Below are 24,225 nucleotides of genomic sequence, written 5' to 3'. Positions count from 1 at the left end.
TAAACATTTGATCTCTTCTAAACACAAAAGACTTGGACTTTTTCATGGTGTACTAGGTGAAAGGTTGTAGTAAAAAAAAAAGTTCATTTGAAAATAAGAAATCAAATCCATAAAATTAAACTGCTGGCCAAGACTGGTATGTTGTGGAAAACCAGATTCTGTCACTACTCTTACCCTGCCCAAAACAGGATTTCATCTCTGTGGTAGCAGACAAGTCTGCGCCTGTTTCATCTGCACCAATACTTAAAACTAAATACCTCACACTATACCTTCAGACTAAATACATTTCTTTTTTGGCAATGATTGTCTGCCATGGAAACAGGCTTCCACATGTCCACCATAACTCGGCAAACAGAACCAACTTGTACTGTCGGCTTCTCACCAGCAGGTGGTGCTGCATGCACTCCTCCAACCATGATGGTGCATTGCATGGCGCTGAGTACTCCTTACTGAATGCATTGACAGTTACCCATTGTACAACTTGTGTTTTTGGCCAAGGTGCTTGGCAAAGAATAAGAAAACACGGGTTGGTGTGTATTCAGTTTATTCTGTAAAGATTCATAAGTGTAGAAAGGATGATACAACAGTGCTTTATGATCAGACTATTTCATAAAAGTTTTTATGTGATCATAACACCGTAAGTCCAGATTCCATTAATCGCGAACCAAAATAAATTTGTAACATTCGACACAAGTGCATACACTGCTGGTAGGAGATCAACCTCCAATTTCACTTTGGATGGTATAGCACCGTTCTTAGCTATTAGCAGCTTGACAAAGATGCAGCTTAATAGGATTCATGTAGTGACTGTATGTTTATATAAACACAACAAAATTCAGAGGAGAGCAAAGGTCTCCTCATTTGGCTCTCTAGCTAGCACAATATCTCACTCTGTCAGTGTCTAGGGATCAAATTGATAATTTTGTTTTTAAAATTTTGCCAGTAACAATATTTGATACAATTACAGCTTAAAGTTAAACATATCCAAGTGTACAGAAAGCAGCACAAGATTTTTTTTTTTCACAGATATTGACGAACAGTGACCATTGTTGCACTGGCAAGTTTTTTTTTTTCTTTTTTTGTATTTTTTGTATTTTCAGGACAGCACAATAGCTGGAAAGCAAGGTGATGGACAGATCAGTCATATAAACACATGGACAGAGCTTAGTAAGGCAACGTTAGCGTGACAGGCTTCTCTCTGTTCACTTTGCAGGGCAGTGTAGTGTATTGATTGTGACAGAGCTGTCAATACCTTTGCAGTGGGGCAGTGTGATTTTTAGCATTGCTGTCTTCATTAGTGCATTGAATATAGTCTCTTGCGTGTAGCTGAACTGCAAAGTGATCACCAACATTAATACAGATCTTAATAAACCATGTTTGATTGCATCTGGACTTACAGTGACTATAGAAGAGTAAATAGAATTGAAAACCCCCCAAAAAACGGAAAAAGTAAAATTCAAGGCAGTGCTGAAGTACTGGTTGCTAAAAAAGTAAAAAATATCACAAAGCCAACAATAACATTTCCTTGACACACCTTTTGTATGTCCAGTCAGTTCAAACCCTCTTTTATAGTGCAGTTTCAATCATATATTTATATTTCTCCCTCTGACCAAAAACAATATCTCTCCACCTTATCTTATCCTGTCTTCGCTCATTCAAGTCAGTTTTCCAGTCAGTGTGCGTCTTTTTGTCTCTCTTTTCTTTGATCCCTCTTACTGACCTTATTGTGCACCCTCCCCACACAACCACAAAGAAGCATGAAAGGCTTAAACATCACAGGACTCAAAGGTGAGAAGTTCTTTCTTTTGACGATGGCAGGAAGTGATGGCAGATGGAAGAGGAGGAGGAGGACGCAGAGAAAGAGGAGGGCTGGGGGGTATTCACAGTTACAGTCAGAGTCCAACGGTCCAGCTACAATCACATCTGCTGTCATTATGAACACTCTTTAGACATGGCCAGGTGAGTTAGCCAGCCTTAAAACATCATTTTCCTCTGGTGAGATTGGCTCTGCTTGATCACACCTCCAGCAGCTCCATCCTTAGACGATCCCTATCAGCAACACACAAGCACACAGAGGAAATCACTACATGACCATTCAGTGATCAGGTGATAAATCAGTTCCTGTTAAATTGTATTACAGTTGCAAAAGGGAGGTGCTTCTCATAGGGGGCACTGTAAACGGAGGCCTATATAGATCTGGCTCTTTGAAATATCTCTCACCAAAGACAATTGTCATGATTTATTCACATATATTAGCATGCGCTCTAAATCTATAATTCATCAGCCCAGACTCCTACTTATCTAAAAATAGCTTCTTAAACATAGACCTTTGATTGTGTGAATAAGCCACTCAGCATGAGTACCTGTACACACGTCTCCTGCCTCCTTTTAACTGTACATCACACAGTTACTACAACAAAGAACAAGCTGTCATGCTTTTATCATTTTGCTTGGCTTACAATAGCTTTGTTGTCTTGATGGATAACTATTCCTTATAATTTCAAGCATCATGACTTAAGTACCTTGCCTGATTGGCATCGGCCTGCTGTTCAATGAGTGACTGACTGGCCACTGGCTGCTGGTTGTCCTCTGCTCTCTCTGACCATGGATCCTCCAGGACTCCTGGCTGTGCTGAATCCTCAGCATGGCCTTGGTCTTTATTTCCCCCGGGCCCCATCAGATCCAGCAGGGGTGAGTATGAATCTTGCCATACAACCCGCTGCCCTGAGTTAAGTCCATCTTCTCCTTTAAGGTGTCTGTTCAAGTCTTTCTCAATAAGTTTCTTTTTTGCCACTGGAGAGTCCTTTGGTGACTCAACTTCAACATCTCCGTGGCCTCTGACTTCCTCTGAATCTGTGGGCGGTCGTTGATAGTTCTCCAGCCACTTTAGCTGCCCATTCTTGTTGCTGTACCGGCTGTCGCTGAACCAACGCACCACTTCTGACTTAGGAAGGCCTGTCTGGACGCTCAAGTCCTCGTACTGCTGACTGCTTGGCCAGCGAGTGTTGGAGAAAACCTGTCTGAGGATGTGTAGCTGCTGAGGAGTCTTGTTACCCCAAGGGGATGAGAAAGATGGCTGAGAAGCAGATACCTCAGCTATTTCAGACTTATTTCCGTCATGTACTATCTCAGATGTAGTCTCTGGTTCATTCATCTTCAGCCTCTTAATACTGATCTTAATTGGGTCAACTTTCAGCTCTGGACAGCTTCTGTCCCTTGCATATGGATCCTCCTCCTTGATGAGTTGTTGTAAGATTGACATACCTTTAATGGGAAAATCATTACCTTTAACCTCATCTAAAATTAATGAGCTGCTTTTTGTAATGACAGTGGTGCTGGTGCTTTCAGTTGGGGATTTGCTGGCGTGGTTCAGGTAAGGGACACTGTCATTACAAGTAGTACTGGGGTACTCATTGCTAATACTGCTGATGTTGGTCTTGTTAATGTAGTTGTTTTGTTCATCGTCACTCTTTGTGGCATTAGTCTGCCCTTGTGTGCTAGTGATGCCGTTGTTATGACTAGGGATGCTGAATTGGCTGGCATTATCAATGATCACTTGACTCTTGGTATTGTTTGAACCTCCCAAACCGATTGGTAAACTGTTACTTTTGCCATTTGATCTTCCATTTGTATCTGCAACACAATGCTCATCATTGTTGCTAATGTTAGAAGAGCAAGCGGTGATGCTCTTGATGCTGTTGGTTGGGCTGCTGTTTTGAACTAGTTTCCTGGTGAATGTATCAACACCGTTATTACTGCTGGAATAGCTGCTGATGCTGCTGCTACTACTGCAACTACTGCTGCTACTGCTGCTTCGACTGCTGCTGGTGCTACTAACACATCCGCTGCTTCCAGCAATGTCCAGGCTGAGATCATTGCTCTTGTCTGGCTCCACAGTGGGTTGAGCATTCTTGGTGGGTACCTTTATTATTCTGACTGCAGATGGAAACTTTTGGGGGACAATTGGAGTAGAATAAGAGACCCTGGTGACATTGGGATTGGTTGACAAGCTTGCCTGTGTGGTTATGACTCCACCAGGCCTGCTTTTTAAACTGCCATATGGTACTTTGGCCATTTGAAAGTTTGGTCCTTTTGAGCCTGGATTAGCAGTTACAGTGTGGTGTGTTACAATGTGATTGACGTGCCGTTGTGTAGGAGGTTGCTTTTGAGGTGCTCCACCTTGGAACACAGTGTTGAACATCTTCCTTCTGGCCTCCTCAATCTCTTCAGGTGACCAGCTTATGCCCTGCTTGAGCCTTTGGGCAGTAAACCACAGTTTGATCTGCTCCTCTGGGAACTCTGAGACCACTGTTAGGTAGCAGAGTTCAGCTTTGGTTGGGTAGGGGAACTTCCCAAAGGATGTCTTGAGAAAGCTGCTGGTGTCCATAACAGCATCATAAGTAGGGATGCTGCTGAGAGGGATCATTACCTTTGGAAGGTCTTTATTGGAATCAATGGAAGGGGGAGCGTAAAGGGAGGGAGTGTGCTGGTGAAAGACTTGGTTGGACACTGTTGTCTTAATCACATGAGTGACAGCGGTCCTCGGCATAGCTGGGGCTCCAGAAACACTGGGAACCCCGTTTTGGAGTTCAGGCACATTAGTCAGCATGCTGGGGTCTATATCCTTAACATTGTCTTTTTTTCGTACCTCAACAGTATGAGAAACCACAATCTTTTTGTGCTCCCCCTTGGCTTTCATCATCTTTGCAATTGGTGTTTTGGTGAGGGAGATCCCGGATTCTCTGTACTCTCCTCTGTTGTCCTCAAAGAGGCTTTGCTCCACAGTTGTAACTCCATCCCTCTGGCTGACGGTTAGGGAGGCAGTGGCCAAGCCCTCCATTATCTTAGGATGGGTGTTAGCGTTATGTAGAGCCAGTGCCTCAAAGCGAACAACTGACACCCCACAGTCCAGGCAGTAGAAGGTGGGCTGGGCCCTGAAGTCTAAATGGCAATTGTGCATGTGATCCAAAAAGAAGTTGAGATCTCTGGACTCAAAACGGCACTTTGGACAGCTGTATGTACCTCCTTTCTGTATCTCAATGCCACTTTCTGATGTGGAGGAACTGTGAGAGAAATGGCCAGACTCCTCTCCAGAGATGCTGAGTATGCTATCTTCTGGGATTGTTGGTAGGAGCTCTGGTAGTGAGCCCAGAATGATTTCCTCACGCACATGTTTGGATTTTGATGGTATCATGCAGGGTACAGTGGATTTCCTCTTACTAGCCATTGCACAGCTTTCTGTTGATGGGAGAGTGAATGGTTGCCTGTCCAGGATGATGAAAACAGTGGGTGGGTGGAGAGTGGAGGGTTGAATGAAGTTTAGTGTCATGGACCAGCCACTATGATATCACAGTGTTGCTTCATGCCCACTGCCAGTTAAGGACTCTAGTCACATGGACAAATTTGCCAGCACCAAGGATCCTGTTGGAAAAGAGAATACAAAACAAAAATGTGACTCTTTCAGCCCCATTATATATTAGTAACTAAAAAGAGCAGTATTCAGTATGGCTGTTGAATGTCGTCATATAACAGATAAATGGATTTATATGGATAGATTTTTAGTCTGAGAGAAATTAGAAAGGAGATATGATAAAAGAGAGATTTTTAAAAGACAGCAGGGCCTAAATACATGGTAATACGTGTAGGTGGTTCAATCAGAAATTAAAGCGTTAACAAAAAAGAATTATCATGCTTATAATCAATAATTAATTAATTAATTAAAAGGTAAATTAAATGGATGTACAGAAAGTGGTAAACAAGATCTTACTCACTACTTTTTTTGATGAAAGAAAGGCTGAATCAATAATATGCTTGAATTTCCCTCGGGATCAATAAAGTATCTATCTATCTATCTATGGTAATTTGAGGTTGAAATGACATTTCTCTTTTATTCTTACTATTGAAAAATATTCTAAACAAAATGTATCAAACATTCTAAAATGCTAAATACTTTCAATAATAAGTCACACATACAGAGAACCACCCACACACGCACACGCACACACACACACACACACACACACACACACACACACACAACCTTCAATCAAAGTATGCCTGTCATACAGTGTTCTGGTTATTTACTTGGATTTACAGACTTCTGTCTTGCTGTCACTTATTATGAATTCAGAAAAAAGAGCATGCAAGTTGACAGAGCCAGAAATGACAGTCTAATCTCAGAGATATTTGTGGTATTTTCTTCACTGTTGCCATGGGTCTGTTTCTTAAAAATGTTGATGTCATTTGTCCACAATACATTTTTCTGATCTAAATTTCTGCTAAGATTAACGCTTAAGTTATTATTGTGTAAGTATGAGATGATATTTTTGAATCAATGTTTTTGTTGCCAGATACCACCTGCTTCACACCAGGAAAGCGTTAATATCAGGAGATAAATACGGTCCCCAGAGTACGTGGGGATTTTGCATCTATTGAGTGGGATGCACTTCACCACTTCAAATTGAGAGGGCTAGATGTGTCTAACCTTAACGGCTGTTCCACATAGTCTGCACACATTTATACAAAAATATGCACGCAGGTTTGTGTTTGTCTGCAAAATAATATTGTTAAAGTTTTCCTTTAAGTACATGTATATTTTTTATGAGGTAAATTATTACAGAGGACATTTATGTTGTAAAATGTGGAAGATGTACAACGTGTTCTAGATACTTCTGTCCTGATTCTCTTTGTGTTGATATTGAAAAGCAGGCATGTGAAGGTTATATGATTTTGCTGGGCTGAGATGAAGTAATAGCCACTCTTGGATGTGAGCCATGTGTTTTACATTGGAAGCTACAGTGTACCTTCACAGGAAATATCTGGTGATCAGAGTATGTGTGTATCCCAGCAGTCAGCCAACAGAAGCAGTGTTATGGATCTGAAACATGTTCATAAGGTGTGAGGAGGTTACTCCTAACATATTTGAAAGCATTTATAAGCTTCAGGCTCAAACCATCCAATCCTACATGTGTTCAACAAGCAGCATGACAGCCCATGCATGCAGGCGCAAATAGTACACAGACCACTGAGTGCACAAATCCATTAGCAAACCACATCCACAGGCTTTCTTCTACTTTAAAGATCCCGCATAAGGATGTATATGAATTGTCTGTGCAGTCTTCAACGTTTCTCATCTTTCTTTTCAGATTATCAGATGTTCTCTCAAAAGCCACAAATATCTAACAGAGATTTAGGACGAAACAATGAAAACACTCAAGTCAGTATTTCATTAGAGCAACATCTGGTTCTAAGGGGGACTCACCGCTGGGCATCACAGACCCTCTGAATAAACTTGTGACACACACACAAGCACACACACACAACTAACTTTCTGAAGATGGAGATAATGTGACTGAGTAGTGTGTGAAAGTCTTTGTTTTTTTCAACAGTTTTCAAAAAAGCAGCAGTTAGACAAATTCAACCAACCTTAAACCTGTTTCTGTTGAAATCCTACAGGCCTCTATACCTTGTTCTGCATTTTTTTAGTCACAAAGGAAACTATTTTGCATACTTGAAACAGATTTTTTTTTTCTTTGTCTGGTGCATTTCCACACATTGAAAAGCACCTCCACAGACTTTTAACACATCCACGCGCATGTCAGCATGGCCGGCTGGATGGTAAATAAAAGATGAACCTGTTCCAGAATTAAAACCCTCAAATGACTTCCCGAAAGTACACGCTGATCTTAGACAGACTGTGACGTCCTCCATGTGACTACCTCGTTTTCATTCCTACTGATGCTTGCTGCTTTTGGACGGAAAAAAAGAACCTAAAACAAAACAAAACAAACAACTCAAAAAGTAGGTCACTGGCATCTTATGCTGTAATCCTGGTTCACTGCATCCAGACGTGGGCATGTGCTGTATATTTTGCTGCGAGAGAGGTCATGATATCCTCTGATAGAACACCCGATTAACCCCTGGTGAGGACACAACGTCAATGAGTTTGTTCCACTGAACAAGGGATTTAGAAGTCAGTTTCACGCAACAGAGGAATCTAGTCATGTTCATCTGAAACATCTGCGCAAGAGATGTCACAGTGCTATAACCATGCTGAAGTAAGTCTTTGCAGGCCACATATTCTTTGAGTGTTTGTCAGGATCAAAAAGAATACAGTGAGCTGGAGATGGTAACTTGTAATTCCTTTGGTCTGCGACAGAGGGAAAGCGGGTCTGTCATGACACAGATGCTGGTTTAGCACAGAGGCTCCCCTCCGAGCAACAACACTCCACTTCCTACATGAGAAAACCCAGCACAAACCGAAAGTTGTAATGATAAAGGTTACGTAAAGAATCAGGTCACCTATCACAAGAATGGGCTGCTTTATCTGGCGAGTGAGACGTGCGATTCGACACGAGACAAGGGCTTCCCAGACAGATAGCCATTGAATAGTTCCCCCTGAAAAGCCCGGCCTTCTGTTTCAGTGGCAAGGTAGACGACAGTCAGACGATCAGTGTCCCCTGTGTGTGGTGTGTCCTTGCACTGGCGCTGGCTCTGTGAAGCAGGGGGAGGAAACTCCTCACATCTCTGTAGACCCAGGGAGTCGTATCTGAAGTGAGGGAAAAGTGGCAGAGCTCTCAGACGACATTTCTGAACACCCACGCTCAGCAAAGGCACAGGGGCCTTGTTCGCCAAACTGAAATCACGTTTGAACCATTCAGCTATTCAAAAACAAGCGTTTCAAAACAAATGGGATTATGCTAGGTTTAAATTCTGATGGGGTTTATACGTTCCGCCTAATTTAATAGCAGCTTTAAGATTTAGAGCGCTCCCTTATGTGCTCCGAGACTGTCATTTCCATAACAATATAAGAGTTACATCTCATTAACATGTAACTTTACTTGCTGTACTTTTACACAGAAAACAGCTAACTGTGCTGCTTCTGTTTAAGCAAACCGACTAAAAGAAAGCAGCATGTATCTTCTTTCGTCACCTCATAAACTGCTGCAGTAATTACAATATTACAACAGAAAAACATGCCCACTTTACAGCAGGCTGCTACCAGTGGAAAGAAAGGCGAGGCTAAAGTGGCTGCTAGACATGAAAATTTAATTCAAAACAGTCCACCGATTCAGACACTCCCAGATTGTTGGGTCACCTACAGTTGACATTTACAAACGGAGATCTTTGTTTTGGTCGTGCTGCCTGTCAGATGAAGGAGAATGTGAAGACTGGAGGAGGAAGGACAAAGGAAGACAGAACTCAGACATTTGGGAGTGAAGTGAGAGGATGACTGATGATGATGACAGGCTCTGCTCTTTCAATATTCCTCCCCGCTGACACCTTGTAGGCACACAACTCCACACACCCTCTACACACACACACACACACACACATACCCTCCTTGCCTCCTATCATTTAGTACCTGTACTATTCTGAATTTTTTTCTCTTTGAACTGAGTAACTGGCAACGAGTCTCTTGATGCGACAGTCACGGAGGAGCAATTTTTTTTTTTTTTTGCATAAATTCTCTCTTACGACAATATTTGTTTTCTGTGTAATTTACTTTGACAGGGATCCAAAATTGTCTTGGGACTTTGCTTCATAAACCCGCCAAAAAAATGACCTGATGTCTGCTGGGGTTTGGGGCGAGGGAGGTGGGGGGGGGACTCCTGAGAGATATATCTGAATGATCACAACATCTCTTAAGTGGGAACATTTTCTGCAAAATGTCCATTAAATAGATTAACGTCATGTGAGTGGATCAGCTGGACACTCAAATATAAGCCAGAGACCAAGAGCAATTACTGTCTTGCACAGTGAAGAGATTGGGAACAATGGCGCCTCATTTATAGGGGAAACGTGATCCAGCGCTGGGAGCCTTTAGACTGTCAGATTGGGATTGTTCCGTTTCCTGCATCTCTGGGAGTCTCCTCTGTCCATCAGGCTACCAAATGTGGGGCTTTTGTTGATTGTAGGGGTAGAAAGGTTTCAGTTTGGGGACATCTTTGCGCATGAATAGCACTGTACGACTACCAGCGTGAATAAGTCTCCAGCGTTACACGTACAGAAAACGATTCAGAGTCATTTGGGTCTTTTGCATGTTGCTATTAGAACACAAGTCTTCAACACGTAGACATGCTTCTTCTTTTTTTCTTAACATGGGTGTGTTTGTTTGCAAATTTGTGTATGGATGTGTGAGATGCAGGTGTTTTCAGCCATCTCGTCCCGCTCCTTCCCCTCCCCACCCCACCCCACACACACAATCACACTACACCCCCCCCCCCCCCCCCCCTTACCTCAATGACTGCAGCCTCGTCCACTGGGAGACCGGTCGGTGGTGCCACTCATGTGTTAACATTGCCATGGCAACCCCTCTCTTCCCCTTGCCCACCGCACCACACACACAGCAGAGTCACTCGCCCACACCCACCAACCTCAAGACACGCCCCCCCCCCCCCCCCACACACACACACACACACACACACTGAATTCCCCAGACTCCATCCGGTGCAGGACAAACTTAATCCACATGCCCTGCCACCATCTTTGAGAGTGGATTCATGCTTTAAGTCTCTTTCTGATAACTTCGGGTGAGGTCCACGACAACAACAGTTCTTTTTGTTTTGCATTCAGCGCATAGCAACACAAAAAAGGGCCCGCTACACTTTTTATTTACAACAGAGGCTAATGAAAGAAACATCGGAGTCGAACCTACTGTAAACGACCCCGTCAGTGTTATTGTCTTGCTAAATCAGTGCAGAGGCCTGGAGACTGTGGTGGTACACGACTGCACTCTGCCTGTCTGGGCATCTTTTTTTTGCATGTTTCTGTTTTGTCTTGGATCGAGAGCTCAATGTGGAAATTGTTCCCCGAAACTCTTCCCCGGCCCAAAAGAATGACAGACAAATAAACCATGGTACGCAGAGAAAAAAAAAATCGGAGTTGTACCTCCTTTTACATCACGTTCGATGAAAAACTTTGTCAGTTCTGTAGCAGAGACTACAGGCATTCATATGGCAACTTGAGAAGAAAAGGAAGAAAGATGGCGCCGTACCGCACATTGTACTGTCCATCCTAAAATGGCTGACATCACAGCCTCCTCTAAGTGCCAAAGCCTGGCAAATGCCAGCTCCTGCTGACCAAACCTTTCTTATATTGGACAGAGGAAGTGGCAGGGGCTCTTTCCCCATCAGCCCAGAGGTTCCCCCCCCCCCCCCCACCACCATTGCAAGGGCAATTCTTTTGGGTAGAACTGTGCAAACATGCTGTTTTAGTGAGTCTTTTTTTGCTGTCTCCTATTCCGCATTGGTGCAATGACAAAAGCAATATTAGAAAAGGATGACAGACCCGAATAAAAGTGATCCTTTATATAGAACACTCTTTACTTTTGTTAAATCAAAACTGGGACTCTGCCTCGCTGGTCAAAAGAATATGCTTTCAATCAGGAGGTTTTGCAACTATCAAGCTGTGAACGCTAGTTTGTATAAAAACAGCCCCGAAAAATCTGGTTTGCAATAGATAGTTGATTTTTTCCCCCCCTCTGAACTCAAGGAATATTAAACACTCTATGTTGGCTTAATCTGCAAATCATGACCATATGACCTTCCTCTGTACTTTCTGGCAGAGGATTCATTTTGAGCTGTGGGAGGCACACAAACATAACATCTACGGTGACGCCAATCAGAGAAAAGAACAGTAAATCCTGAAGAGTTCTCTAGGTATATGAGGGCTGACTTGTGCAAGGCTGCTGCTTTTTGGAGGGGAGTGGGCAGCCTCGGCCCACTACATTGTGTCTGTGTATACAAACACTCTGCTGTGGCCATAACGAAAAACTGTGAGCTGTGCCTAATTGCAGGGAGTGAGGGATGAAAGGCAATATGCCTGGCCTCATTAGAGCAGTTCCGAGAAGGGAGATGGAAGACCGTTCCCAGGGATCCACAAAGGGAATTGACATTCCCCAAGTGTAAGCGTACAACTGGAGTGAAAAACTCCACACACTGAATTCACCGGGCCAAGCTGAACTGAATTTGGTTTAACAGCAAGTGCTCATTTACAATTGCTTAGGCAGACATCACATGATGCGAATATAAGAACCATCTAAGTGCAGAAACGTCCACTTTAGGTTGAGCTGTACTCCACACTCGGAGACGCTCTCCTTGGTCCAAACACCTACTCTCTGGCTGAAGTGTTGCACAGTCATTTCCATGACCTACATTATATGTAACAGGCTTACATAGTTAAATAATTAAAACACGTTCCAAATTTTACCAGTGATTCATGCCTGCTCGCTGCCTGCTTCAATAAAATGGGTTTGTCTCTTGTGTTATGGACCCACACATGATCCAGCGAGGCAACATTAGTCAGCACAGAGGTCCCTCCCCTAAAGGCAGTGGGAGACACATGGCATTCAAAGCTGGGTCAATATTTATGTACAGTTACCAAATGTGAATTTACAATAATGTCTTTACTTGCGCACATTTCTGATAATCCAAAGTTTTCAAAATATCCGTGTGCTCCTGAAATGATCAGATCTTCCTGTACAGTATATGTTTCAGCGTGTGCGCGTGTGTGCGTGTGCGTGTGTGTGTTTGAGTAGGGCAGCAGCACATGTTGGCTGGAGGAAGAGGAGGAAATGAAAGAAAAAGAGTGCTGTGTATAGACATAGGCCTACCTTACTGCCTTTCAGGAGGAAGATATGTGTAGCGAAAGAGAGCGATCAATAGATGAAAATTGATTCTCAGCGTGCAGTTTGCACGTCTATAGACTCGAAAGCTTCGTATGTCAGTCGGCTATAGCACTTTGTTTCGAAGTCTTTCACAACTAAAAGCATTCACATGCACAGCACAGTAGGGAAATACAGCACGTTGGGCAATGAAATTAGCAGATACGCCACATTGTATAGCGCGAGAAGGAGCGAAGATTCAGACGGGGGGATCAGTTGTTGTAACTGTAACAAACTGACGAGTTAACCCGTTTCACTCCATTCACAAGGCTGTGGGGCAACACACTGCCTCGGAGTCTTCTTCCCAAAGGCGATCTGGCACTCTATATAACCTTATGAATATTCCCAAAAATCCTCCACCCCCTCCTCCACCTACTGTCGCCATTTTATACATTGGCGACTTCATATAAACTGCCTTGACTACAGCACAAGATTACAATTCAATATTCAATAGCTGGGCATAATTTCAGCAAACAACTTTTGAAATCTCACCTCGCCGATTACGAGAGGTATTTGCGTTTTGGAAGAGTAGATGTGTCCTTACCTCAACAGTCGGTGGGAAAAATAGAATCCGACATGAATATAGCTATAAATGTATTATTTTGGATTGGCTCCGATCGTTGCGTTTTGAAGAAGAGGAGGCGAGCAGGGGGTGGGAGCTCTCCTTAAGTGAACCCTGTGAACTGGCGTGAACCCGTCACTGACCACGGCAAGGTACATTACATTACATTACCTTTCCACCCCTCTGCTTCACTGTATGGAGACGGCAAAAACAACTACGGTCGGCAGTGCGGGACGAGGCAGCTCCAAAAAATTATAGCGAGTGTATTTCCTATGAACACGTGATTTGGAGCGTCATCCAAAATCCAAAAGCCCTTTCATCTAAAATTTTGGGAAGGGGCGGGGATGTGATGGGGATGTGTGTATATGTGTGTTTGTGAGAAATAGGGAGAGAGGGAGGGGGGACATATACGGAGCACAGTGCACATTTGGGTATGTCGTTATAGGGGTTAGGCAGTGCTCTAACAGATTGGGTTATACTTAGTTACAATGGCGCCGCCGAGCAGGCTGAACAGATGGATTGCATTGTGTAAATTTGGGATTTGACAAGACTTCAGTAATCTGCCTTTGAGCGAGCTCCATCGCCCAAAACGTCCTCTTTATTAGGTCACATGTTTTTTTTCTTCAGTAGACTGGTGCCGTCTTTAGAAAAAAAAAATCTTGATGTGCTCCCATGAATATTAATCGTTGAGGGAATTGTCATTTTAGGCAGAGGTCTATTAACTGTCTTAAAATAGACTTTTACGCACAGTGGTGGACCAATTTACGCAGATGAACAGTGAATGTAACATTTGTGTTCATGTCCAGTTTTTTGAAGTTTAACATTGGCAGAGAGTATTTATTTAATTTCTGCTCATATATGTTTTATACTGCAGAATAGGGATTCTTCTTCTGTTGCGATTATTCTGCTGTGACCCTCATGACCTTGTTAGCCTTTAGTGCGTAAAGGCGCACTGAGTAGAAACAGTTCGAACACAGCAGGCAGACAGGTCCCCAACATTTAGGAAACACGGATTTACTTTTTCCTCCAACTTTGTCCCGAATGGATTCAAATGTTGCTACCAGTCAGAGGAGACAAATATAATATATGATTAAGATAAAGAACGTACATGCAAAATAGAAAATACACAAGTCATGCCCGATCTCTATAGTAGCCTACATCAGTTTCAGTTATTTGTCTCAGAAATGTAAATGTCTGCTAACTGTTGTGTTTACAGCAAAACAAGTGCATAAGATGTGATCATGTTATGTCCTCCCAAGCTGTAGCATATAAGTGCTTCGACAAACTATGTTTTGTTAAATACTACAATAATTCTATAAAGATTACTGATTATATTAAGCATTTAGTCGGACGGTTTCTGGGTATATGTGAGTGTGTGTTGATTTCTCAGGCTGCACTTTCCCTGCGCTTTTTTAAGTGTTCCCCGATTTTTTTTAAAATAGGTTGAGCCTAAGTGTTTTTTTCAGGATAATCTTCAAATGTTTAATGTAGATCCTACTGGATGACGGGTTCTTTCAAATTTAGGCCTATGCTAGAGTTATTTAGCTCATTAGAGATTAGTAGTGCGCAACAACAGTAAGTGCACTACTGACAGAGTAAGCAAATTCAGTTGATAACAATGCACTTGTCAAGCTTGGATGGCTCTTAAATATGCCTGCCGACCTTAAATAGGCCTATCCATTCTTAGATACAATGTGTTCTCTTCTAAGTTTTCTTATTTTCATCAAGATAAGCATTTATGTTAAAAACGATGTAGCCGTGTTATAGCCTATATTGCAGTTTGCACAGTTTAAGTTTATGCGCTGCATCCAAGGTAGTCACGGTCGCCATGGTTACCCGCAGTCGTTGCAACAGAGCGCAAATGTATTTGAAAGATGATCAGTTTATTTCCGGAACCAGATTTGCTGTGAATTAAACTGACCTGATATCATACATATAAACCTTTCTAGTGTTGAAGTTCACATGTCCGTAAAATGGCTGTCTTGTTTTCTTGAAACATTGTGACATTGAAATGCGCCGTGCTTGTAAGAGTGTAGACTATCTGGATAGATGGACAGCATTTTTACACTTTTTTAGCTACCTGCTGTTTAGCTACTGTGCCACAGACTTAGATCAGCTGCAGTGAGATACTTCACACCATAAATTAGAAAATGTTGCTCCTCTCCATTACAAACAGTAAATGCATATGACAGGCAAATGGGCCGATGGAAAAATAACATTTTAACAACATTTCTGTTTTATTGACCAGAAAACAAAAGTTTTTAAGAGAGGTTGAAGCTTAAATTGGTTTACTATCGTTTTGTGTGCTCTTTTTAATAAGAGATTGAGGCTTCTGGGCTCAAGAATAAATCCCCTGCCTCCGTGATACCAGGAAAAATCATCAGAGTGAGGACTCTGTGTTTAAGCGCCCTGAAACCGGATAGGGGCGAGCAGAGGGACGTACATGAGGCTTGTTTGCCTCCAAATGAGCCAATAAGATCGACTTTACATTAGATTGACTGTCTAACTCAGCCAGCCAAGAGACGCCATTCTGGTTTGACAACTGTGCGCAAGCCAATACGAATCCATGCCGGATAGGAACGGAGGGAAAAAACAAATACGAATTTCTCGTCCTGTAGGTCAAACGTTACATGCCACCTGCAGAAGGCCACGGTGGTTTATGTGAGTGGGAAAGTGCGGAACAACATCCAGAACTATGGCGCTTTCTCAACTACTGGATGACTCACCTCTGAGGTTGGGTCAAAAGCCTACCGGAACCGGTGACCTGGACCTGCAGGAGGTCTACAACGAGAGACACCGCCTCGCTTTGGAGGAGTTAATCTCGGGAGGTGTGGAACACTTTCAGGACTTTCTCGGGAAAGAGAGGATCCCAAACTTTTTGTCGGACGAAGAGATCAAGCGGATCCGGAGCGCCGCCGTGCCCCCGCGATGTTTGTCCATCCATGGAGAGGACCAGGCTCTGGAGCAGTCCCTCAGCAGCTCCCTGGACTGCTCCTCCCTCACCTATTTCCCCGAGGTGTCAGACGTGGAGCCGCCGATGTTGGAGATGGGCTGGCCCGCGTTCACCGCCGGCTCCTACCGGGGCGTAACGAGGGCCGTGGCGCACTTCCAGCCCAGCTACGGGGAGTGCATTTACAGCTGCAAGGAGGCTGCGAGGCGTATGATTAAAAGTGCCAGAGAGGTATGCACAAAGAAGACAGTATAAAGCACAGATGAATGCTGGTATCTTTTAGAAATCTTAATAATTTGACGAGTGATTCTAAAACAATGAATTATCTTTAAGGAGATAAACGGTATATTATTCTTTCTAAATTGTTTACATTATAATTAAATTGCTTCCTGTTTATTAGGCCTGAGATTTATATGGTATCAACATTGTAACAGGATTATTTAGGCTATCTTTCAAAATGAATGCACAATACAGTTGTGTGTGTGTGTGTGTGTGTGTGTGTGTGTGTGTGGTTAATTATCAAAATACTTTTGGTATGAAACTCTTCTTTTTATTGTTCCTAAAATACATGTGAGATTGTCCCCATGGAATTTCGTTGATCATTCTATCTGTAGTTCGGGTCTTTGAGATCTTGATCAGAAAGAAGAAAGTGACCAAAAGGATGAAAGGATTGAAAAACAGTGCATGAATATTCATGGCAATGTTGCTGATGAGAGCTGTCAGCCCAGCCAGTGGTTTTGAAAGAAGACATTCCAGCATGAAGAGAGTGTGTGGCTTCTGCAGCACCCCAGGCCTGTGTAAGGCCTGCGTGCCAGATGTGCCTTGACTTGCTCTCCTCCATGAAAGTTTGCATTCACTCTTTCATTAGAGCTTTAAACATTTGATACATTGGATACTCTTTCTGGTTTACAGCTAAAACGTGGGTGTAAATGCACTCTGTGCTTTTAATCAGTAGGAAACCTTACTGGTGAATTGTCATCAAAGTTTATCTGTTAGATCATTCATCCTTTTTTTTTTTTTTTACAAGCACAGTCTTCATTTTACAACTGTGTCGTTAGATGTCTTAGCCTCGTCTTTCTGTGACATTTAACAATTAAACAAAGCACCCTCACATTACTGTCCAAATGAGAAGGTAAAAAAAACAGAACAAAGTTGCATGTAATTACACCAGTTTGAAGCAATAAATCTGATGTGTAAACATCTGTGTGTAATCCTCCACAGACAACCTTGACCGCAGCATGTGAAATTCCATTCTTGCTTGTGAAAAAGAAGAATCTTAGCAAACCGAGGCTCAGGTGAATGGAGACAAGCCCTGCAGTGAACCTACAGTACTTGTCTCCTGAATAAAAGTAACTTGTTTGCTGACCAAGTGTTACTGCTGATTGCCATGGTAACAGACCTCAGTCAATAGAAAGCTCATCAGCACACACATTATTGGGAGTGGATCTAACAGAGATTCACAGCTCGGTTTGAATAAAGCCTTGCATTTGATAATAATGAAAACACAGTCATGTGCTGCCTCTGGAAGAGCAGGGCTGCAGCCCTAAAATGATTTCTGTTATATTACTCCTGTAATTTTCCACTGCAGGTGATTGCCATAGTTACAGACTCCCTGACAGACCTGGATATATTCAAGGATCTCCAGGATGCATGCTCCCACCGCAAAGTCCCCGTCTACATCCTGCTGGACCAATCATGTGCTCCGGCTTTCCTCAAGATGTGCAAAAACGTCGGTGTTTGCCTTGATGACCTACGGGTGTGTGGTTGGTTCAGTAAAGCTGGGTGTGGCTCTGTTTGCACAATAACAACAGAACATGGCATCAAATGAAATAGAATATATCTTTCTACGAGCTGATTATGGCTTGTAGTGTCTTCACTAATCTGTCACTCTTTTGATTTCTCTTTTTAATCCTCACAGCAAATGAGAGTGCGATCCATAACTGGTACCAATTATTACATGCGATCAGGAGCAAGGATTACAGGGGAAGTTCACGAGAGGTTCATGCTGATTGACGGAAACAGAGTTGCTACAGGCTCCTACAAGTAAGCTTGCGAACTGTTTTCCCAAAAGAAATACATTTTTAGCTTGCAATTATTTAGAACATGTAAAAAAGTAATACACGTTGTTAAATCTTCCTCCGCAGGTTCAACTGGACAGATGGTAAACTAAACAGCAGCAACCTCATTGAGCTTTCTGGTCAAATAACAGAGAAATTTGACGAGGAGTTCCGTATCCTCTATGCCCAATCTCTACCTTTAAACACTCGAGGACCGCCGAGTGTCCGCAACAGCGGCATCTACGAGCATCTCCTCATCAGACACTCGGTCACCTCTTCCCCTCGTCTGGCAGGTGGGAGGCCAGTGGAACCAGCGTGTCTGACCAGCACGCCCAGCCGCAAGCCCCAAACACTAGCTGTTCGGCCCCTGTGTGAACCCTCAGCTCCAAATCCGCATATAAGCAACATGGCACCAGAAATCAGCCCTATTGATGATGACTGGGTGGAGCAGAAACACATGCAGGAGGATATCTTAGCTGGCAGCACTACTCTGCGTCTCCCTGCTGACCAGCCAGCAAAGGAAGACACTATCTCCTGCCAGGCCTCGACTCAAACCAGTCACCCAATGGTTAGTGACAGTGACACCCAAACTGATCCCGAGCTGGAGCATCCCTCCAACCCTGTCGTCACACTGCCGCGCACAGCACCAAATCAAGCCATTTCTCCCTCCTTTGAGTCTCCCAGGCTCATCTTGGCCACTACCCCAGCTGCAGATGAGAACTTCAAGGTCTGCTTCCATGAGCTCTCCAAAGAGCGCCAGCATCACTACTCCACCATCCGCTCCAAGCTGGAGCACATGGTGACCAGCCTGTCTCAGAGGAGAGAGTTAGCGGACCTCACCAACATGACTCAGGGGGCTGGCACTCTCAGCAGGCAGAGGGTACAGAATGACTGTGAGCAGGAACCAAACCCCAGACTGCTTGTTGAAAGTGCAGGCATGGGCACATGGCCAAGAGCCAGATGTGCACACTAGTTTGTCTTTAGGGATTTTGGTGATGGAAGAAAGAGGGGGAAGAGCTATGGCAAGGTTTCTAGTGAATCCTCTGTTTTAAATAAGTGGTTTTGGCTCATGCAGTAGAATTCCAAAGTTCCTCTGTTTGTCTTCTTTTCCTGTAAGCTTTCTTTTATGTAATAGTTTTAACAGAATTGTTAAATACATTAACATCTTTTGAACTTATTGTTTTAACCAAAGACGTGGGGCATTTGTCATTTTTAACCATTTTAATTCCATAAGTATAAATCATAAATACTTTATAAGTCCTGGGGGTAAATTTGGCAAATGATTAGTTGAGCTGGTTAGGACTGGATACAATCTGCTGTAGTGTGAGTGAAATGCACTAAGGTGCTGTGTTTTTTTTTCTTCTTCCAAATCACATTTGGCTGTTGCAACTGCATCTGATCAACATTCCAGAGGGGAAGCTGGCTTTCACTGTGCTTTGCTAATAAACAAAGTTACATTTTGCAAGATGAGTGCTTTCTTGTGCTTCTAATACATCCTACGTTAACATCTGTGGCGTTGAGGTTTTTTCTTTTCTGCCATGGAAGTTGCAATCTAGTTTTTTGTTGTGAAGAATATCTCAGACGACATTTCCAGGAGACACGATGAACCAAACCATGCCAAAGTGACTTCACGAAAAGAATGAGCACCTGTGCGTTGTGCTCTGCAGAATCTTCTTGCAATTAGTTGAGAGGCAGCATCTGCGATACTGGCACCTCTGCTTATTATGCAGCCAATCATAGTTTGTATCCAGGGAGGATTTGGAGTAGAAGCTCTGTCACAGATTACAAAAAAAGATTAGGAAGAATGCTCAATGAATGCTTTACACACAGATTGGGTTTTACAAATGCAAATTCCTTGTATTAAGTTTATTTGTTTTCCTCTTGTCAAAGACAGTTGTCAACATTGTTTTTGTGACAAGGGATTTCAGATGGCTAATTACCCCCCAAAAGTAGTTATTTCTATGCAGCAGTGAAGCAAATTGTTGACTTTTTTTGCAAAGTTTCCCATTAGCAACAATCTACTTAAAGTTATTTTGGGGACATGAATGAAATCATGGTTTACAGGGGCACCTTGTGCCGCCAGGCTGGCACCAACAGGGTTTTAGTCTTCATATCTCACAGCTAAGCACAAAGGTCCCACATTGAATGATCACAACACGTCACTTTATTAGCTGTGGAGAGACGTGCACTTAGAGTGGCCCCAGTTATAAATGTTTTATTCACTCCTATCTTTATGTGATTAATGTTTAACTACATTTAGGAGCTAAGGTGCAAATATATCTAATCAAGAAGTACAGATAGCTTACTTCATTGTGATTCATTATTACAAGGTGGCCTGTTGGATGTGGTGTCAGTCTATGATGGCAAGCAGAAATAAACACGTTTTCAAAGGATTGGCTTCATAGATGATCAGCTTTAGGCTAATCAAGTACTGTATGTATCGTTCAGTCCAGTACCTTTAAATGCAGGTGTACTTAAATCTCATCTGCACACAATTTTACTCATTTGGTTTACTTATTCTGAAAACAAATCTGAAGAAAATCATTTAGGCGAATTTAATTTCAGGATTAAAATCTTTAACTTACTGTACTTTTTCCTGTGCTACATAAATCCAACAGTGATAGTTACTGTAGATATTAAATTCAAAATTATCTTGAAAAAGTTTGGAAATTGCTCATTCATCAAAACTGACATCCTGAAATGCATTTATCTTGTCAAACCAAGCAGTCCAAAATTCAACAACTGTGGTTTAAAATGACATGACCCAGGGCTGCACCTATATATCACTTTACTGATCTTCTGACCACTCAAAAGCAGTTTTTCCCAACATTTTCTGAGGCAGTAGCTTTGGATTTAGTGACTTGTACAAAGACTGCAGCCTAACACTGCACCTGAACGCGAAGTTGATGTTACATTAACACAGTATATATCAAATGATAGCTATAAACAATTTTAATGATATATGCAGTGACCATTAGTATACACAGATGTATTTTTACACCTTGATAAACACGTGTAGTGAGAGCTACTTCCATCTTTGATTTATGCATTCAATATATGACCTGCTTCCCCTTTTATAGATCAGAAAAAAAAGATTATTTATGTTTTGTTATAGGTGTTCTCTGACATTGATTGGAAGGTGTTGAATTTTGTTTTGGTAAAATTCGGGTAAATGTTCCAAAAGATCAAAATAAAGTGAGATAACCAGCATACCCATACAATGAGAAAATATTGCTAACATTAATAACACTAATGGATGTGATCAAGTATTTCTTTCATTCAGAAGCTGGCACCTTACCATTTAGACTTCACATAGGCTACAGTTCTAACGGTCAAACAGCAATAAGGAAAGAACAGCAGGCCATTCTGGGTGTGTCTCCTACCAGGCTAACACATTGAAAGTCTCTGAAATCATTATGTACAATACAGCTGAAGGAAAGATCTACGAGTAAATACAGTAGTAGTAATCTGTGAGAAAATTGTGTTTGATTTTAATTGGCTGCTGCAGAGCAACCACTGACTGTAATCAAGGAAGCAGTGGGGGATCCACAACACAACAGTCTGTACCTATTAGACTCGGCTCAGTGGAAAACAGAGAAACTCGCTTATTTCACTCACTTCACAAAGGACAATTAAAGAACAGATTATCTTTTATTTTATTTGTCTTCCTCGATAGAAGGTCCCTGTTTTTACTTCTTTTCTGGGCTCTTGCTTACATTGGACGTTTGATGTTACACTAGCAGCATTCAGCCACCAGAGAGAGCCCTGACCTTAGCAAACACACACTCACATGCTCAGAGGCTCACATTCCTAACTCTGTCCTGTGTTGGAACTCTGTAGAAACCAAAGCATTAAACTCTAAATTATACAGCACAATATGTGGTTGTTTTTTTTATAAATCTAAGCCACATGAATTTGATTCATACAATTTTACAATTCTTTTTAATTCATATTTCTTGCTGGCCATCTTCCTTTGTCCTCCAGTGTAAAATGATGCAGGAGAAAATTGGAGAGACAAACAGCCATAAACGGATTTCCTTCACATCACTTTTGATCCCTGGAGACTTATGATGTTTGAAATCCCTGTGCTGAACGCTGGGTAAATTTGTTGTGGATGTCAGCATGTCTGATAGAAGGATACACGATATCCTTCTAAATATTGTGTTAAGGCCAAATCTCATCGGTCAGCACGTGTATGCTGTTGTGCACAATGACAAAGCACACATGTCCAGACGATTATTGCAGGTGTTTAGAATCAGAGACAGAGATAATCTCTTTTAGGTTCATGGTAAAAAGGTTCATGTTGAATGTCAAAGGTAAGAAAACATGTTTAGTTAATAATGTGATGCATTCATTACTTTGCATGCTTGTAGGTGTATTACATGGTTAATTCCTTTGGGTAATCATGTGATTTTTAGTGTTTGACTTGCAGATTTGAAGGCCAGGGTGTGTAGTATGACTGCACTATTGAACACTAACAGCCCCTCCATCCTCTCCTCACAGCACCTGACCGTCCCCATGGGACAGAATAATCAGAATGATGTAGAGACAGACAGCTCTTGTCATTTCATTGATTATTGGATTTATATCCATTGCTGTGTATATTTATGTGTGCGCCCTCTGTGGCTGGGTGTGAATGCAAAAAAATGGACTGAAACAATGTATTTATTGTTGAAAAATAACACATAAACCAAAAAATAAAAACAGTCAGTACAGTAAATGTAGTGCCATGCTTTGGGATTTTGGTTCTGGCTTCCGTATGTGACAAAGATCTGGTTTGGCTTCTGACACGAGCTGACTGAGTCAAACTGCTCTCCTGGTGCTGAACATAAACCTTTTAATTACTGCAAACATGGTTGATGAGTTTGAAGCTTGATTACTTGGCCTTCATTTGTCAGATTGTGAGCTATAGTGACTCCCAGAGGTACAATTTGGCATCTCTAAACACTGCCTGCCTCTGTGTTTAGCAATTACATTTAACCCACAGTACACCAGAACAGGTGTGTACAAGCAGATACACAAACAAACACAAACAGTACATGTGTGTACACTCACATACTTTGGTATCAACGCGATAACAAGCAGAGCTGTATGTAAGGAATTTCAGTCTGTTCTTTGATTCACAGGAGGAACCTGACTAATAAAAAACATTGATAAAATGTGCTTAGTGTGCTGAGTCCTACTTTGTTCAACTCTGCCTGTCATAATGATTTCGTGTTTGCTGTGCCATCTTGGCTTTGTTTTCCATCAGGGCGGCCGGTGGTTGTCACTACAGCGAGGAGGGAGTGTTCCGCCTCAGGCCACGACACACTGATAACGAACATTCAGCTCATTGGAAAATGAAGTGCGTCTGAATTATGTGGTCAGGATTGGCAGTTGTTTGGCTGTGTGAGTCAGACACACTAACATGCACAATGTTCAGTTTGCACAACAGTCAGTCACTTCCTGCGCAGCAATGCTGATGCCAGGCTCCAGTTGGGCTAATGCAGGTGGAACGTATTGTTGATAGTCTCTTTTCGCTAAACTGCATGTTGAGCTTCAATGCGCTGTCCAGTCGCAGCCCTGACACTATTTTTAGACGTCCAGCTGCTCCTTAGCACCCATCCTCAAACCAGCCATTCACTGGAGATTTATGGTAACAGCCCACAAGAAACAGCTGTAGTCCTGCAGTTCGGTTGTCCAAGAAGAGCAAGAGGAGGCCTGCAGAGACTCTCTTTGCTTATTTTGCTTTTATTAAGAATTAAATGGAGTTATCAGTGAGTGGGATGTCTCATGCTGTCGAACGGCAAAACCGCAAGTCTAGAGCGTCCGATGCTGCTGCGATGAGTCAGACCCCGGTCACAATGCCACCTGGGTCCAACACATGTACAACACTTGTGTTGAACTTCTCCCCCACAGCACCATGTGTCCTGAGCTAAGCATACTGTTTCAAGTGAAAAATAACAATAGAGTCTGTTTCTGTTGAGAGAGACTCTGTGTTTGATAACATGTC

At 42.5% G+C, this 24,225-nt stretch overlaps 2 protein-coding genes across 5 annotated transcripts in view; one reads left to right on the top strand and one right to left on the bottom strand.

Annotated features, from left to right (window-relative positions):
* Positions 1-527: 527 nt before the first annotated feature.
* The window catches only part of zhx3a (zinc fingers and homeoboxes 3a), a 43,337-nt gene continuing 19,639 nt past the window's right edge, over positions 528-24,225 (bottom strand). For 3 of the 4 annotated variants that reach the window (XM_079340472.1, XM_079340471.1, XM_079340473.1), the window contains 2 exons: positions 2,523-5,421; positions 528-2,049 (listed from right to left, as the gene is read on the bottom strand). In XM_079340472.1, the coding sequence (XP_079196598.1) occupies positions 2,016-2,049; positions 2,523-5,329 (2,841 nt within the window). In that variant the 5' untranslated portion in view covers positions 5,330-5,421 and the 3' untranslated portion in view covers positions 528-2,015. Of the gene's footprint in view, positions 2,050-2,522; positions 5,422-13,208; positions 13,549-24,225 lie in introns of those variants that run through there. The other variant, XM_079340470.1, reaches the window with a different exon arrangement.
* Positions 15,425-19,698, top strand: fam83d (family with sequence similarity 83 member D). Its single transcript, XM_079340495.1, has 4 exons — positions 15,425-16,407; positions 17,765-17,932; positions 18,095-18,219; positions 18,321-19,698. Exons 1-4 carry the CDS (start codon positions 15,922-15,924, stop codon positions 19,204-19,206), a joined length of 1,665 nt encoding a protein of 554 aa, XP_079196621.1. The 5' UTR covers positions 15,425-15,921; the 3' UTR covers positions 19,207-19,698.

This window comes from Symphodus melops (genome assembly GCF_947650265.1).
Source record: "Symphodus melops genome assembly, chromosome: 4".
NCBI lineage: Eukaryota > Metazoa > Chordata > Actinopteri > Labriformes > Labridae > Symphodus > Symphodus melops.
This window is presented reverse-complemented; position numbering and strand designations above follow the sequence as displayed.